This window comes from Primulina huaijiensis, chromosome 11 (assembly GCF_012295235.1).
Source record: "Primulina huaijiensis isolate GDHJ02 chromosome 11, ASM1229523v2, whole genome shotgun sequence".
Taxonomy (NCBI): Eukaryota; Viridiplantae; Streptophyta; class Magnoliopsida; order Lamiales; family Gesneriaceae; genus Primulina; species Primulina huaijiensis.
In genome coordinates, this window is record NC_133316.1 from 13,411,900 (window position 1) to 13,431,201 (window position 19,302).

The 19,302-nt window shown below is 33.0% G+C and overlaps 2 protein-coding genes and 1 long non-coding RNA gene across 3 annotated transcripts; 2 read left to right on the forward strand and 1 right to left on the reverse strand.

Annotated features, from left to right (window-relative positions):
• The first annotated feature begins 4,844 nt into the window (after positions 1-4,844).
• Positions 4,845-5,353, forward strand: LOC140988401 (uncharacterized). The gene is made up of 2 exons (XM_073457418.1): positions 4,845-5,212; positions 5,323-5,353. Exons 1-2 carry the CDS (start codon positions 4,845-4,847, stop codon positions 5,351-5,353), a joined length of 399 nt encoding a protein of 132 aa, XP_073313519.1.
• Positions 5,354-10,421: 5,068 nt separating this feature from the next.
• LOC140987473 (UDP-glycosyltransferase 82A1) lies at positions 10,422-19,087 on the reverse strand. Its single transcript, XM_073455991.1, has 2 exons — positions 18,512-19,087; positions 10,422-11,525 (listed from the first exon to the last, which is right to left on the reverse strand). The coding sequence occupies exons 1-2, from the start codon at positions 18,996-18,998 to the stop codon at positions 10,657-10,659; spliced, it is 1,356 nt and encodes a 451-aa protein (XP_073312092.1). The 5' UTR covers positions 18,999-19,087; the 3' UTR covers positions 10,422-10,656.
• LOC140988819 (uncharacterized) lies at positions 11,992-16,172 on the forward strand. The gene is made up of 2 exons (XR_012177369.1): positions 11,992-13,349; positions 13,383-16,172. It is a non-coding gene; the product is annotated as an uncharacterized lncRNA (long non-coding RNA).
• Positions 19,088-19,302: the final 215 nt, after the last annotated feature.

Genomic DNA, 19,302 nt, shown 5'->3' on the forward strand with positions numbered 1-19,302 from the left:
AACACGTAGAAAACCTGAAAATAAAACATATTTAGTAAGACATTTAAATATAAACACACAATACTAAAATAAAATAATTTTATAATTTTAATGAAACTTAAATTTTAAAATATAAGTTTTAACATATAATAAATTATTAATTTTAAGTTTCATCATCTTTCCCACCGAGCTTCTAAATTTCTCACATTTCCAGCTGAGTTAGCTTTTTGAAGACAAGATCACCAATCTGAAAATCTCGAGGTTGGACCTGTTTGTTGTAGGCTCACATGAGTTATAATATTGTTTATAAGCTAATTTTAAGTTGACATGAAAATAAAATTGACTAAAATTTATATTTTAATAAAATTTCTAATTTTATAAAGTCCGAAATAAAAAATGTTGATATGATAGTTCTAATAAAGAACTCATAAATGTAAGGGCCTGGTATCGTATTATCGTAAATCATATTGTGATTATCGATAATTCATGAAATTGTCCTATGATTACGTAAATGACGTATATAATTGATACTAAAAGTAAGAAATGGGTTTGTGAGAATGAAAGATTTGAAGAGAAATTGATTGGTAGTTGAATGATGTGCTGAACCGCAATAGAAAAGTGACACGTGTTACGATTTTCAGCATAATTATCTGAGTATTAGTCCAAATAAAATGAAACTAATTTCATTAAAAAGCAAATTCATAATACTAAAACTTTCATGTTTTGAGTTTTGTCCAAATCTATTTGGAAATAAGGGCAAAATCATCCCAAAATGTAGCATGTGCATTTTAGTCTCTACACTGACACATTTTGGAAGAATGAGCATAATTCTCGCGTCCAGTAGCCAAATTGAGTGAGGTTGGTGGCAAATGGAAGCTAAGACATAGATCTATAAATTTCATGTTGACCACTTTTGCTAATTTGGCACTAAGATGTTGGATAGAACAGCTCGCACTCGAGCGCGATATTTTACCATCCGAGCACAGCACAACCAGCACTCGGGGGATAGAACATCTCGCGCTCGGGAGCGAGATGTTACCTCCCGAGCGCGGCACAACCAGCACTCGGGGGACAGAACGTCTCACGTTCGAGCGCGAGATCTTACCGCTCGAGCGCGGAAGCGGTGAGGGATAAGAACAAGTTGCTTTTACGTTTTATTTCATTTCCTTTCATCAGCTTCGAGAATAAATGAGAGAAACTTGATTTCTATCGTCCGAATCTACCTATTATACATGACATACACGTTGAGCTATGATCCTTGGATACCTATTATAATTGGATTTGATTCTGGGGTTTGTGAACACGATGCTATGTTTGGCATTATATAGTCCTTAAAGCATAGTCATTATTAGCCCCAATGATTGATTGAGATTTGAGATTTGATGGCGCTTTGACGATGCTATTATACGAGTATCTCTGATTGATGCCGGTGTGCCAGCTTGAGCATTGATTTGATAGCGATTCGATTGATTCTGAGATATGCTCAGTGGATGAGCATTTGACCTGATACCCCCACGACATACATGCATTGCATATCATATAACATTGTTTAGATACTTGTGGTATATATTGTGGTTGTTTCATACGGAGCTTTGCTCACCCTAGATGGGGCTGTTGTTGTCTTTGTATATGGGCAATGACAGGTACTTCAGGATATCAGGAGAGTGGAGAGGGTACTTTTGGAGAGAATCACATCTGAGTTGAGGCTTTATTGTCTATCCCAATGTATATATGTATCTATATACTGGGGCATGTCCCGAGAATATGAGTTGTTTGTATGTAGTTGATTTTGAGTATGTGTGAGCATGTTTGATGATGTGATATGATACACTATTTTAGTATCAAATTATAGAAGAGATATTTTGGGTTCATTGTAAAGAAAATTGTACCTCGTTTTTCACTGTAATTAATTAATCCTAATCAAATTGCATTGTAATAAAAATTAGAAGTTAAGGGTTCCACAATAATACTTGTCATGAAAATGAATTTGATTTATTTTTATGGATTACAAGTTATAATATATTTTATGGGCATATATTTTTAAATTATTTAAATTAAATTATATTTGATAATTTTAAATTAAATAAAAAAGCATAAAATAAAATATATAATTTCAAATAAAAGGTAATGATTTTGTTTCTTATCTTATAGAAATAGATTGATCTACGTAAGGAAATTAAAAGATGAGCTGAAATGATAATAAAAGATTTTATTTTTAAAACCATATTAATTTTCTTAATGTAAAAAAAAAAATCTAATAAATAAAGTAATAGAATATATATTTATATATATGATTGGCCGATGGAAACAATTAAAAAAAAGAATTTTGATTCAGAATTTAAAATTTGATTTTCTTCGCAGCCGAAAAAGTTTTTGAAATAAATTTTTTTTTTTTGAAATAAAATAAAATTTTATTCTTTTGTGCCTTTGTATAATCACATATCGTTGCGATTATGGTTTCGTTTCGATATTATATTTCTTGTTTTTGTAAATCGAATAGTTATTAGGTGCCAATTATTCATGGTAGATCCATTCCGTGGTGAACTGGATTTTTGACATTAGAGGAAATTTCTACAGTTGCGGTAAGAGTGGGACAAGACATGAGTATCTATTAATGACGTCCCTAGGTTGTGCTGTAATATCTTTTCTGCATTTAATTTATTATTATATGCAGGTTTTGTAAGAAATATGACACGTATTAAAAGAAGTATCGTGTAGGAATTGACGACGGCCATTATCTACATCTTTTGACAAAACTTGCGTACGTCGCCTCAACTTTAGAAAATTGATATTCGTATACGCTTCTTCTTTTGACTTTTGGCTCCCGATACACTCATCGATTATATGAGAAACGCTTATTTAAAATAGCGGTGATTGAGGTCCATAAGCACACACATCAGAAAACAAAATACACCATCTATCGAGAGGGTGGAGTGCTTAGAAGACTTCAACTGGAAGGAAAAGCAGAAAAATTAAAAAAATTTCAATGGCCGAAGGTAACACTCGATCTGCTTCCGCATATTATTTATCATGTTTATATATGTGCAGAAACATGATTTTTTTTATAAAAAATTCTGACATTTGGTATCAGAGTCGTAATACCTCTGCCTTGAAAATATTGTTTTCATTTTCTGAAAATTGGATATCGGGAAAGTTTTGCGTAAAAACTTGAAGTTGAAAATCGGATAAAATAATATTAAGAAACTTACCTGAGAATTTTGTTCTCGGTTGCACCTTAAACTTCTTCATGGAAATCTTAAAAATTGAAGATTTTGTTTTCTGAAATTTTCGGAGGAGATGAACAAATAATTTTGAGACGTTGAAGAAGAAACTTCAAATAATGCATTCTATATCGAATTGTGTAGTCATTTAAATATTATTCTGATATGCCACATGAAATTAATAGAGATGACCCACTTGAAAGAAAATAATAAAAAGTTGTCTGCTTAAAGTTTCTCAATTATTATTTTTTCATTTTTTTATTTTTAATTAAAAAAATAAAATAATAATAATTAATGTTGTGAGATCCACACCAATTTGATAATTGGTGTACATTGTCGGTAAGAATTCATTATTTTTTATTATTATTGTTTTTAAAATAATAATAATAAATAAATAAATAATGATTAATGTGTTATTAAGTTATATGTATAATTCGGTATATATATAGCATTTGGTTAAATAATTTGTACACATTAAAATAATTCCAAGTTCGACGTAATTTCTAATACATGTTTAGAAATTATTTTTGCATGTGAGATATAATGTCAAATATTATGGATAAGCGTTTGATGTGTACATGAAAATTTAATATTATGTTTGCATTTATTCTTGAAATTTAAAATGCAAATAATATTAAAAAATATTTGGTACATCAATATTCACATTATTTTCATATTAAATTAAGTTGTTTATAATTTGAAATGAATATATCAAGTAAGATGTGAATATATTATTATAAAATAAAATATTTCAGATATTCACAAATGAACAAAGAATCCTCACTTTATCACTACTCTGATTGAAGAGAAAAACTGATGGGGAACGTATTTGTTCATATTAAGTAAAAATGTGAATATAAAGTAATTTAATGAAAAATTTGGCTTATAATATTCACATAAATGTGGATAATTAAAGTGAATAATAATTATAAGGTGATATGAAAAAACATGATTTGGGGGAGTTCTTCATAGATCGGTTTAAACTGCCTTGATTAGCCACTGGTCTCCCTGAGGAAAGTTGCTCTGTCTAGGAGTTAGGTATTTCAAGGGTCTTAGCCCTACCTATCTTTCCTGGGATCACTCTTGGAAAATGTTGATTATGTTACTAAATAATTATTATATAAAGTATTAAAATAAAGCAAAAATTTTGTCCAGTGAACCGTATAATTTTAAATAATTGAGGAATAGCCACATCATCCTTAATCATGAAAAAAATATGCATTAAGTGGATTTAGATCACATAATGGACATCAATTGTAATTAATTATATAAACATAATAAATTTTACCTCACATGGATTTTAATTATATTTATATAACTAATTAAGTTAAAATATCAAATTATATTTTTCTTAATTTACCCACAGGAGTTAAGGAAAATACATTTTGATAGTTTTATCATAAAGTTACAGAAAAATCTTATTGAATTAAAATTTTAGTCCACAAGCAAATTTTATGTCACTATATTTTTTAAAAACATGAATTACATTGGTAAAACATGATATTATCTCAAAATTTTAAGCATATGATATTTTGTGCATTTATGCAACCTGCGAGTTTTTTTGATATGAAATGTGACATTCGGGAACTGAAGGACGATAATTATAAAATATGGAAAGAAAGAATTCTTCTTCAATTAAGGTTGATGGATATTGATTATGCTATACTGAAAGATGAACCATATGTTATTACTGAAAACAACATTCCAGATGATGTTGATCTTTATGAAAAATGGGATCGATCTGATCGACTTTGCGTAATTTTCATAAAGACCAAAATCTCTGCTGGTATGCGTGGTTATGTCGATCAGCATAATAATGTCCGAGAATTACTGAAGCCTATTGATGAACAATTTCAGTCTTCAGATAAGGCACTCGTCAGCACCGTAATTTTGAAATTATCTTCATTATGGCTCACCAGTGTGAGAGGTGTGCGAAAGCACATAATGAAAATGCGGGACATAGCGGCTCAATTTCCGCCACTTGCAGTGGCCATGTCTGAGACTTTTCTTGTGTACTACATTTTATGCACTCTTCCACAGCAATATGGACCCTTCAAAATTTCCTACAACACACATAAGGATAATTGGTTAATCAATGAATTAATGACCATGTGTATTTAAGAGGAAGGAATGTTGTTGATGGAAACGAGTGATAATATATTTATGATTACACAAGGAAAGTATAAGAAGCAAGCCAAAGTCAAGGGAAAAAGGAAAGTAATAATTTCACCCTAGCCTGACATCAAGAAAGAATCCAAGTGTTTCTTCTGTAAAAAGACGGGACACACGAAGAAAGATTGCAATAAATTTAAGGACTGGCTTGAAAAGAAAGGTATTCGTACTTTATTTGTCTGTTATGAATCTAATATGGTTGATATGATTTATAACACATGGTGGATTGATTCTGGTTCTACAATCCATGTTACAAATACCTTGTAGGGTATGCAAAACCTAAGGAAGCCAATAGAAAATGAGCGGAGCATCTATTCAGGAAACAAGATGTCTTCGCATGTGGAGGCTATTGGGATTTGCTGCCTAGTGTTAAATAGTGGTTATATTTTAAAATTGAAAATGACTTTTTATGTTCTTAGTTTTTTTAGGAATTTAATTTCAGTTTCAAAACTTGTACGTCTTGGTTATTCATTTAAGTTTTTGGATAAATCAATAAATTTGTTTTATAAATCAAATCTTATTGGAAATGGTACAATGGTTGATGGTCTTTTTTCTAATTTTTTTTTACAAAATAATAACACCACTATGCATGTTCAAGGAGGTATTAAAAGGTGTGTTATAAATGAAGATTCTTCTAAACTATGACATCAGAGATTGAGACACATCTCCATAGATAGAATTAAAAGATTAGTAAATGATGGAGTACTCAGTACTTTAGATTTTACTGATTTTGAGACTTGTGTGGACTGCAATAAGGGAAAGCAGGCCAATAAGTCTAAAAAGGGTGGCAAGAGGAGTACAAAAATATTAGAAATTATACATTCAGATATTTTTGTCCAGATATGGACATGCAAAGTCCGAAATACTTCATCTCCTTCATTGATGATTATTTACGATACATGTATTTCTACATGCTTCATAATAAAAACGAAGCACTTGAAGCCTTCAAGGTTTTTAAGGCTGAAGTGGAGAAGCAATGTGATAAACAAATTAAGATCGTGAGAACAGATAGAGGTGGAGAATATTACGGTAAATACACTGAGAATGGACAAGCACCTGGTCCGTTTGCGAAGTTTCTCCAAGAACATGGGATTGTTGCCCAATATACTATGCCTAGTTCTCCGGACCAAAATGGCGTAGCTGAGAGGAGAAACCGAACATTATTGGACATGGTGAGGAGCATGTTAAGTAGCTCCAAACTTCTTAAATCCTTGTGGACTGAAGCTCTTAAGACAGCTGTGTATATATTAAACCGAGTTCCAACTAAGGCTGTCACAAAGACACCATTTGAGTTATTAAAAGGTTGGAAACCAAGTTTGCAACATATACGCATTTGGGGTTGTCCTTCAGAAATAAGAGTTTACAACCCACATGAAAAGAAACTGGACCCAAGAACTATAAGTGAATATATTTCATTGGGTATGTCGAAAAATCCAAAGGGTACAGATTCTATTGTCCATCTCACAACACTAGAATTGTGGAATCAAGAAATGCAAATTTTTTTGAAAATGACTTGATTAGTGGGAGTGATCATGACATATTTTTTGAGAATGATCACATTAATGCACAATCTTCTTATTCAAATGACAGATTGGTCGTCATTCACACCCCTCAAAACCAAATGAGTGTTAGACAACCAGTTACTGAAGTTCCACAAATCGCTGATGAAAATCCAGTAGATCAAGTTGTTAATGAAGAACAACAAGAAATTGTTGGTCAACCAAACAACCTTAGGAGATCTACTAGAATAAGAAGATTAGCAATATCTAGTGATTGTTGTGTATTTACAAGAATCAGACTTTAACATCGGAGCCCAAAATGATCCTGAAATGTTTTCACAAGCCATGAGTTGTAATGAGTCAAAACTATGGTTTAATGCTATGAAAGAAGAGATGAATTCTATAGAAGTTAATGGAGTCTGGGATTTTGTTCAGTTCTCTGATGGTATAAAAGCCATTGGATGTAAATGGGTCTTAAAACTCATTAGGCAACATTGAAAGATATAAAGCAAGACTCATTGCTAAAGGATTCACTCAGCAGGAAGGAATCGATTATAAGGAGATTTTTCTCCTATTTCTAAAAAAGATTCTCGTCGTATCATTCTAGCATTGGTTGCACTTTTTGACTTAGATTTGCAACAAATGGATGTGAAAACATCTTTTCTCAATGGAGAACTAGAGGAATAGGTTTATATGAAACAACCTCAAGGATTCTTCTATAGTAATGGTGAGCAATTGGTTTGTAAGCTTAAGAAATTTATATATGGATTGAAACAAGCTTCCCGTCAATGGTATTTGAAATTTCATGATGTTATCTCTTCATTCGGATTCGTTGAGAACCCCATGGATCAATGTATTCACCAGAAGGTCAGTGGGAGCAAGATTTGTTTTCTTCTTCTATATGTGAATGATATATTACTTGCAACCAATGGTAAGGGTCTGTTATATGAGGTGAAACAATTTCTCTCTAAAAACTTTGATATGAAGGATATGTGAGATGCACCTTATGTCATTGGCATTAAGATACATAGAGACCGAATTAAATGTATTCTAGGTCTGTTTCAAGAAACCTATATCAACAAAGTTTTAGAGAGACATCGAATGAAAGATTGTTCACCAAGTATAGCTCCCGTTGTGAAAGGCGATAAATTCAATTTGAGTCAATGCCCAAAGAATGATCTAGAGCGGGAACAAATGAAAAACATTCATTATGCTTCTGCTGTCGGAAACTTAATGTATGCTCAAGTTTCCACTAGACTTGACATTGCATTTATTGTTGGGATGTTGGGAAGATATCAGAGTAATCCAGGTTTAGATCACTGGAAAGCTGCAAAGAAAGTTATGAGGTACCTTCAAGGAACCAAAGATTATATGCTTATGTTCAGATGAACTGAGAATTTGGAAGTGATTGACTACTCTGATTCAGACTACACTGGCTGCATTGATTCACGAAAATCCAGTTCAGGATATATTTTTATACTAGCTGGTGGAGCTGTATCTTGGAGGAGTGTAAAGCAGACATTGATTGCTACTTCCAATATGGAAGCTTAGTTTGTAGCTTGTTTTGAGGCAACCTCACATGGTGTATGGTTGAAGAGTTTCATTTCGAGGCTTAGAATCATGGATTCTATATCTAGGCCATTAAGAATATATTGTGATAATTCAGCTGCTGTTTTTATGGCTAAAAATAACAAAAGTGGTAGTCGAAGCAAGCACATCGACATTAAGTATTTAGCCATAGGAGAACGTGTTAAAGATAAGAAGTTACTTATCAAGCACATTAGCACTGAATTGATGATTGCAGAGCCTTTGGCTAAAGGCATGCCACAATTGAAATTTAAGGATAATACAGAAACAATGAGACTCGGTTCTTTTATGTGATTTTGTTGTAAGAACAAATTTAATGAAACTATGATGTAATATTTTCTCATATTTGTTGTACACACATTCATTGATTCGAGAAAATATTAATAAAGTTGGACCTCAAATAAACATAATGTTTATTCATTAAGTTATATAGATTGAGATATATAATGCATTATAATACATGAAAGATAATAATCGTTTTTAGATGACCTATCGTCATTATTCATGTATTTTATTTTCTCCTATGGTAAATGAGATATATGTGTCAAGTGGGAGAATGTAAGAAATATGACACATATTAAAAGAAGTATCGTGTCGAAATTGGCGACGGCCATTGCCTACATCTTTTGACAAAACCGCCTCAACTTTAGAAAATTGAGATGCCTATACGTTTCTTCTTTTGACTCTCGGTTCCTGGTACACTAATCGATGGTATGAGAAACGTATACGCATCTCAATTTTCTAAAGCGTATACGCATCTCAACTATCGAGCACATTAGCCTATAAATAGCGGTGATTGAGGTCCCTAAGCACACACCTTAGAAAACAAAATATACCATCTATCGAGAGGGTGGAGTGCTTAGAAGACTTCAACCGGAAGGAAAAGCAGAGAAATTAAAAAAATTTCAATGGTCGGAGGTAACACTCGATCTGCTTCCGTATATTATTTATAATGTTTATATATGTGTAGAAACATGATTTTTTTTTAATAAAAAATACTGACAGGTTTATGTTTTATGAACCAAAGCCAACCGATCGTCTCCAGGATAGATAAATCGGAATTTTTTAAATTCCGCCGCATTTTCGATACGAGTTCCGGAGAACCCGAAAAAATTGCCCTTATGGGAGAACAATCACGACGCATGGACTGTTATAATGTTTCAAATATTTGAGTTGCACCGTTATAATCAACTATAATATTGGGTCAATATTTTAAAATTGTACAACAGCTCAAGTGTCATGTTTCGAGTAGGAACACTTATTACTTCCCAACAATCTCTTCTCGGTAATTGTATTCCTTGCAGTTCATGATAATCGAATATACGGTATTGACTAAAATACTGATTGTAGGAGTAAACACTTGTTACTGTACCAAAATTAAAAATTGTGATAACTGTACAACTCATACATGAACACAAACATCTTGTTTCGATCACTATATTAAAAAAAACAATTATTACTTCGGAGAGATATGGGATTGATACTGTTTATTACCCACCAATCCAGAATCAGTTTAATTCGATCTGATCCACTGACATCCCTAGCTAGTAGGCGTCAATTTTTTCAACTGTGTTCATTTCCCGTACTGCGAGAATGATCGAGTCTTCTCTCAATCGAATTTTGGTTTTGGAAACTTGGGCTTTTTTAAGTCGGTCATATCTCAAATTTGGATTTTTTCCCCTTCTAATGTCCTACTTCGAAACTCTTACGTCGAATTTGAGATTTGAGATGAAGCTAAAATTACTCGTATCCATCTCTGCGACAAGAACTCAAAACCAATATATAGGAAACCGGAAATATTTCAAGACAAGAGTGGATTAACATCACTAAATACACTTTTTAAATACAAAAAATACTTATAACTCATGAAACAATTATACAAATATTACAAACACAGCCAAATTTGATTACAAAATCTCCAAACACCATGAATTTTAAGTAAGGTAAAAGGTTTGTCTCACGTTAATTGATCTAAATTCGATAATAGATCTTATTTTTAGTTGAATAACTATACTTATTTTGCATTTTTAATCTTTTTTTTTTGGTATGCCGGAGTACTATTGACATTGTCATATCATTAGTATCTAGTGTTCTATCAACACCATAGCCCAAAAAAGCTAATTTTAAGTAATTAGGAAGCCAAAATCAGATGTGAGCCAACTTACGACATTAATTTTCTATTTAAATAATGAATTTACCTATATATCTTGAATAAATGCCATTAGCTTAGCCCTGGCTTTAGAGATCTCTTCCTTCCCAAACAATTTATCATTCAATCTCTCAATTCTCCATCTCATTTGCTCGTCCTCTAAAACAATACTTATCACATTTTCGATTTCTTCTCTTCCGAACCCTTCTAATTTGACTCCAATTCTCCACACATTCACAATGTACGCACAGTTCAAGAATTGGTCACCTGCAATAGGATAGCACAAGAGGGGTTTCATGCATTGCACGGATTCCATAGTCGAATTCCAACCGCAATGCGTCACATAACACCCCACGGCATTGTGTCGCAGCACCTCAACTTGCGGTGCCCATGACATGATCCTCCCTCTCATGTGTATCCTCTCCACGTACCCTTCGGACAACCCCTCTCGCCACTCGGACCCCAACACCCAAAGAAAAGGTCGTCCGCATGACTCGAGCGCCAAGGCCAACCTCCTTATCTTTGCCTCTCCGATGGGGGTGACCCAACTTCCAAACGAGACGTAAACAACCGAGCCCTTGTCTTGCTCGTTGAGCCATCGTAAGCAGCTCATGTCCTCTTCCCAAAAACTCGCCATTGCTGATGATTGCATGATTAGAGAGCCGATTTCGAGCACTTGTGAGGTGTTAAAGTTATCGAAAGAGGTGGCCTGTTGAGTCGTCTTAGATTGTGATTCATTGGGGAAAGTGTTTGTGAGGATCCATGGGAGGGTGTTGGATCGGTCTAGGGTCCGTGTCCAAAATTTGAACCTTGAGCTTCTTGATGTTGCAGAGCCAATTAGCCAGGGAAGATCACTTGTGCTTATGGTGGGAGCATTTGGAGACAAGCATATTGGAGCATTTTCATTTTCTGGAATACCTGTGGCATTGCACACAAACATTAGTTATTAGCTTGGCTAATAATTATTAACTTAATTTGACGTATAAATAATATACCACGAATAAATATTTATAGAATAAGTATAAATAATAATTTATTAATATGAACAGTTGGATCAATTAATTTTTGGTGATTTAACGAAAGACTATTTATTTAACGTGAGACTAGCCGAACTGAATTCATTAGGAAAAAAATGTATATCATGCGTAACTGTTTTTCAATGACAAACTGAAGCATAACTGATTTTCAAGCATGACTGAATATCAGAAGCCACACTACAAGAAAAATGACTTTCCGCAGCACATCATCAACAGCCTGCATTAAAAGCACGCTGCGAGTAGTACTTTTAACGGCGTGCATCAATATGTGCGCTGTTAATATTGTTGCACATGAAAGAAATAACGGCGTTCAGTAAAAGCACGCTGCGGAAAGTAATATCTAATGACAAGGACTACCTAATGACATCTTAGATTGAATTAGTCAAGCAATTCAACGGATAGACCCTGTATATTCAAAACATTATCTTACAAGATCAGAGTTTTGTGCTAAGTGTAACATTTGTCAGAAATGACGATGACGTGATACAATGGTTACTATATCTAGAACGAATATTAGATTAAAAAATCTGACCATTGGATGAAACCCTATAAATAGATCAGATGGGTGGGCATTCTGAGGTACAATCCACGATCTACGATCAAGCATTATCTTTCTTGTGTATTCTTTTAGCAAAAATTTCAGAGCCCAATTGATCAAAGAGTTTATTCCAGCACACGCTTGATTATTCATATCCGATCATTTTGTGCTAAGTGTATTTTGTTTTGAAATACAAGCAATTGATAGTAAGAGTCTCACTGATCAGATTGATTGAATTTTGATAAAACTAGGAGTTTCAGTATAGCAATGATAAGTCCTACTGAAACGGGTTATTGCAAATTGTTGTAATCGCCAAAGTCTTCTAGTGAAATACTTTTTGAAAAGAAAGAATGGGAGACATAAAAGTATTTAATTTTCCGATTTTCCATTTTAAAAAAAATTGTGCATTTACGTCAGTTTTTCTAGCCTAATTGTTCTTGATCCTTAACATTTATTGTTCAAACATATTCAATGAGTCTATTTCCGCTCAACGTCCAACTACTGGTTTACTGAAGCCCAACCGACAAATTTACAATTCAGTTTTGCTAACCCAATAGAATTAATTTGAGAATTTTGTGAGATTTTTTTATTGAACCCTCCATCTTCTAATCAATATCTTGATCTTAACAAGTGTTATCAGAGCGAGTTAATTCTGGTCTCTCAGCACCGAACATTTAATGACATCTTTCGGCAAGATTCCAAAGTTTTCTAAAGAAGACTTTGATGACTAGAAGATTAAAATGTAGGCTCATATAGCTACAAATGATGATGATATGTGGTATGTCATAACATGAGGACCAATGAAGATTTTGAAGGCAATACAACTGTTGTTATTTCATAAAGTGCACTACATATGGTTGAAAAATCAAGGATGGAATGGACAGGTGTAGATAAGAAGAAAGCCAACTCGGATAATCTGGCTAAAAACATATTGTACAAAATGGTATTTAAGAACACATTTAGAAAAATTAAAATCTGCTCAACTGCAAAGGATATCTGGGAGAGTATTGGAACAGAGAGATAGTCTTGAAGGTAAAAAGTATGGGAACAAAGAGATAGTCTTGAACAATGATCTTGCGAGAATCTAAGGACCTAAAAAGCTTGATCTACATGATCTGTTCGCAGAACTTTAGTCATATGAGTTTGAATCGAAATCCAAGACTGATGGTGAGTCTACATCAAAAGTGACCAAAGCACTAGTTGCTGCAACAATCGAGCCATCATTTCCAAAAGAAAAATCAGATGAAAAATTCAGTAATGATGTAATGTCATTATTCGTGAAGAAATTTGGGAAGTTTTTGAGGAAAAATTAGGACAACTTTCAGAATCTCAGTAGAATAAACCATTACAAGAAAGATCCACTTATGAAGACAATGCCTGTTTCAATTGGAGAAGAACTGGCCACTTCATAGTCAAATGTCTAAAGCGAAGAAAGATGACAAGAGGTCAACTGATAAGGACAAAAGATCCCATGACAACAAGAAAATACATAAGAATGACAAGAAATTATTCAGGAAGAAGAGGGATGAGGAAGTGTTGGTGATTGAGGAAAGTAAGAGCAAGTTGGTGGATTCTTAATCCGATTCATCTGAATTAGATAGTTGAAGCTACAGATGAAATCAATATGAAGAAGAGGATTCATCATTCATCTGAGACATAAATGCAATATCAATCATCTAGACAGTTTATTGAGGAACAAGAAGACTATATTAATAACCAAGCTAATCTAAATCGAACTGAAATGAACCAGACAGATGATATTCAAGCTGATGGCACCTTACTGAAGAGAACCAAACTAAAATACTTAGAATAATGTTGAAACCAGTCCTCTCACAAGGGCATGCTACAAAGGAAGAAAAACTCATCCACCATCATTGGTGATTGGTAACCTCTCAGCACTGTTTGGAACTAAACAACAGATGATTAATGAATTATTTCATGTTTCTTTTATTTCATAGTTAGAAACTAATAAGATAGACGAAAAACTTAAGGATAATAGTTGGATAGAAGAAATGAAGGAAGAATGGAATCAATTTTTATAGAAATAAGGTCTGGTATTTATTTTCTAGACCTACTCATCAGTCAGTCATAGGAACTCGATGAGTTTATAGAAAAAAAACTAAATGAAGATCAAATTGTAATTAGGAATAAGACAAAATTACTCACACAAGAATTTAGGCAAGAAGAAGATATAGACTTTGATAAAACCTTTGCACTAGTAGCTAGATCATTAGAGGAAATTAGAATATTTCTTGCTTATGCTACTTATAGAAATTTCAAAGTGTTTACTGATGGATGTCAAGAATGCTTTCTTGAATGGCCTACTGCAATAAAAAGTTTATGTGGAACAACATCCATGTTTTGTTAATCATACTTTACCAAATCAAGTGTACGTGTTTAGATTAAATAAAGCTTTATATGGATTAAAATGGTGTCTGGTATGATACTTTATCACGATTTTTGCTTGATCATGACTTCACAATTTTTTTTATTGATAAAACCTTATTTACATTTTTTTAAGAATGATCATACTCTGTTAGTTCAGATTTATGTTTATGATATTATTTTCGGTTCAATTAACCCAAAACTAAGCGAGAAGTTTATCAAGTTGATGAAAGAAAAATTCGAGATGGACATGATGGGAAAACTAATATTATTTTTAGGCTTACAAGTGAAACAATTAGATTTGGAAATTTTTATCAAAGAAAGTTAAGTACACAAAAGAGTTACTGAAAAGATTCAGAATGGAGACATGCTCAGCTGCACCTACCTCCATGAGCTCATCAGCTATGTTACATAGAGAAGAATGAAGAATTTCAGTCGAGGTAAAAATGTATCAAGCTCTTAGAGGTTTATTACTTTATGTAACTTCCAGTCGACTCGATGTCATGTTTGTCATATGAATTTGTGATCGTTTTAATCTGATCCCAATCAATCACAATATTTAGCTAGTAAAAAACACTTAAATATTTTAAAAGAACTCGGAATATAGGCCTTGTATCCCAAGAACCCATAGTTCGATCTAATTATATTTTCAGATGCAGATTATGAAGGATGCAAGGTGGACAGAAAAGGTACGAGTGGAACTTGTTATTTCTCAGAGATCGGCTGATTTCTTAGTTCAGAAAGAAACACACACGAATTGCAACATCCACTTCCAAAGCTGAATATCTATCTGCTGGGAGTTTCTGTGCTCAATTGTTGTAGATTCAACAACTCAAGGACCATAGAGTTGATGCACTAGAGTAATTGATTTTTTCTGACAAAACTAGTGCAATTGCAATCACGTACAATCTAGGTTTGCACTCTCCAGCTCGAACAAAGCATATAGATATCATATATCATTTTAATTGAGATTATATGTTAAAGAAGCATATCTAATTGAAATGTGTCTCAACAAAGCAACATGCAACTGATGAAATAATGGCCGAAACAATAGTGTTGGTACCAAAAGTTGGTTTGGACGAAGAAATGGTACAAAGTGATGTGACCATGGCTGAGCTTATTTTTTATGATCGTTCAGGCTGGCCCATCTTTATCCAGCCAGGCTCTAGATCTTATACTTGTCATTACACCTCCACCGACTAGATTGAAAGAAATTCCAAGGATTAAGCATCCTCTAGAGATAGATATTACAGTCGAACTGTCCTTGGATGACATTGTTCTAATCTGATCTCAATTGCACATAATCTTAAGACATTAGAGAATAGTCAGCTAGATTCTTACAGCAATTGACCAAAAGGACAAAATGCTTAAAGAAGTATCTTTTCTCTCCAAGAATGTGATGGATATCTTAATGAATCTAGAATCAATAAACAAGAGACAAGCTGCCACAGTTAACAGCCTAGCTGAAGAGATTCAGAGGAGTAAATTTCAATTATACTCGAAGATGATGATGTCAGTTCTCAGCCTTCCAGGATACTTGAATTTCTGAAAGACCCTAATGTTGAAAATGGGGAAATTGTTCTTAAAAAGGAATCGGTACACAAGGGTGAGCCACCACAAAAAAAAAAATCCTTCTAAACCCCCTGATTCTAGAAAGAAATCTGAATCTAGCAAGCCTTCTTCAGAGTCAAATAAACATTCAAGATCTCACAGAGAGCATCACAAGAAATAGTGCATAGTGCAGTCTCAGTTGCATAATTCAGTTTCAATATCAATTTAACATCAATTATTTTTCTTCAAGCTCTTTTGGTTATTATATGAATTTAGTTTTTATGTCATCTCATGCATATTTTTTCATCACCAAAATGAGAAAAATTGTTGGAAAAATTAAGTTTTTATGATTTATAAAAAAAAAGGATACTTATTTAACGTGAACATTTATAAGATCTTATCCGAACTAAATTCATAAGAGAAAAATGAATATTCACGCGTAAATATTTTTCGAAGCCAACTAAAGCATAACTTATTATCAAGCATAAATGATTATCAGAAGTCAACTGATTTACAATTACTACCTACTGACATCTTAGATTAAATCAGTCAGACAATTCAATGGATAGACCTTGAAGTATTTTGATAATATTCTCTTACAATATCAGAGCCTAGATGACGAGATCACAACGAATATCCTTCGTACCATAACAACTTTTCAATCCGTTATGATGTATGATTACATGTGCACCATCATAGTGTACTTTTTGACAGAAAAACTATAAGTTGACACAACAATTACTATATCTAGAACAACTATCAGATTTAAAAATTCGATTGTTGGATGGAAGCCTATAAATATCAGTCGGGTGGACATTCGGAGATTACAATCTACGATCTACAATCAAGCATTATCTATCATGTGTATTATGTGATCAAAACTTTGATAGCCCAATTGATTAAGAGTTTATTTCAGCACACTCTTGATTATTCATATTCGTTCATTGAGGATCATTTTTGCTAAGTGTATTTTGTTTTGGAATACATATAACTGATAGTAAGAGTCTCACTAATCAGATTGATTGAGCTGTGAGATAGCTAGAAGTTTCGGTAGGCCAGTGATAAGCCATAATGAAGTGTGCTATTGCTAATAGATATAATCGTCAAAGTCTTCTAGTGAAATCTTTTCTGAAAAGAAAGAAAAGAGACATAGGAGTATTTAATTCTCCGAACTTACATAAAAAAATTAGTTTTTTCATTTATTTCAGTTTTGCTAACCTAACTATTCTTGATTCTTATCTTTTATTGTTCAAACCTATTCAGTGAGCCTATTTTTACGCAGTGTCCATCTGCTGGTTTATGAAGCTTAACCGAAAAGAATTACAATTAGTATTACTAATCCAACCAAATTATTTTGATAATTTTGTGAAATTGTTTATTCAAACGATATTTTAATCAATCTTCTTATCCTATAAAAAAAACAATTGGAAACGTAGACTTATATGTGGCCTACCTAACAAATTGCTTATCCATATGAAATACATGCTCTTGAAGACATGCCCTATGCATAATTATAGTAAATAAAATTTATGCTCTAAAAGTCATATTTAGAAAACAAACACATTAGACACCAAAAAATATTAGTCGTGAGTTGTAAAATATAATTTACTAAGGTATATGTTTATCAACCTATTTATTTATGTGGTACTTGAGTTTGAAGATCCGTTAATTCTGGTAACAAATTAATCATGTGCTATCTTTTAATAATCTTTTTTTAAAAAAAATTAACAAACTAATCATGTGCACTGTGTGAGTTAAAAATAATTATATCACATGTTAAAATAATTGCTTTAATAATTTTTTAATTTAACATACTTTTTTAAATAGATAAATTTATTAATCATTTGTTGAAAAAAATTACTTTGTAACATAAATTTAAATTAGGCTTGTATGGTATGAATTTCTTACATTACAATCATGCATTTCATGAGCTCTGAGTTATATTTGACAGTCTGAAGTTAAAATTTCCAAGAAAAAAATTTATGTGAGACGGTTTCACGGATCGTATTTTGTGATACGGATCTTTTATTTGGATCATCAATGAAAAGTATTACTTTTTATGCTAAGAGTATTATTTTTTATTGTGAATATCGGTAGGATTGACTCGTCTCTTACATAAAAATTCGACCGTCTCACAAGATACCTACTAAATTTCCAAATTTTAACTTTTATAAAAGCTCAAATTCTTAAATTGGTCCGATAATTGGTTTATCTAAACTTTTCATTAAAGTTTGATTTTATTTAATAAACTGATATTTTTTACACATTCAACCTCTCTAATTATATTCATAATAATAGTAAAAAAATTATATTCATAATTGCAAAAATAAAAAATAAATCGTTTGAATAATGTTCGGATAAAGGCTTACGGCGGAAAGAGTGGGAACACATACCGTCTGCAGATATGACACCCGCATGGATCAAGTCAGGAATGGCGGCGACCAGGCGATAAGTGGCGTGCATGGCCGGCCAGAACCCCGCCACCGCCACGCGGCACCGCCGGCCCACGTCGATCGCCCACGACGCCAACAAGTCCACCACGAAGAACCCAATCCCACCGGCATCATCGTCTTCACCACCGTCCATGATCATCATACGAACAAGTTCTTCGAGTGGCGACGCCATGTTCTTCTCCATAGCCATTTCGATGGAGAAGAAATCCCGAGGAGTGCCTTCGCGGAGTCCGTCGGGAATGGACATGAAAACAATCCCGTCGTTGATTCGGTGAGAAACTCGGCGGTAGATGAATTCCGGGGTGATGATTATGGGATTGAATCCCATGCTTGAGAGGAGGGAAGCCAGTTTTATCATGGGATTGACATGACCTTGTGCTGGATATGGGATTAAGATTACCTTCTTCTTCTTGGGCATTACAGTCATCTAGTTAATAAAAAAAGGAACAAAAATGCTAATTTCTGGCTGTCTGAATTAAGTTTGGCTGAATTAATTATTGGACGTTGTGTGTTCATCTTATTGTGGTGTCTGTATATATAGACACGTATATGTATATTCTAATGCGATACGAGTGTACAATATGTTAAATTATTATTTTTTTGTGTTGCGCGCATATTAAATTTTAACATGAAGTGTATGCCCATAAAATTTGTGTATAAAATATAAGTGAAAATAACAAAATTAGATGATTTTGATGTTTTAAATTTGAAATTTTTTTAAATGAAAATGA

Bases quoted from the DNA above. Each gene is read 5' to 3' on its own strand.
- LOC140988401 (XM_073457418.1), top strand. From the start codon at position 4,845: ATGGATATTGATTATGCTATACTGAAAGATGAACCATATGTTATTACT. The intron at 5,213-5,322 runs GTACTACATTTT...TGTGTATTTAAG, and splicing joins ATGTCTGAGACTTTTCTTGT to AGGAAGGAATGTTGTTGATG.
- LOC140987473 (XM_073455991.1), bottom strand. From the start codon at position 18,998: ATGACTGTAATGCCCAAGAAGAAGAAGGTAATCTTAATCCCATATCCA. The intron at 11,526-18,511 runs GTATGTGTTCCC...GCAATGCCACAG, and splicing joins GGGTGTCATATCTGCAGACG to GTATTCCAGAAAATGAAAAT.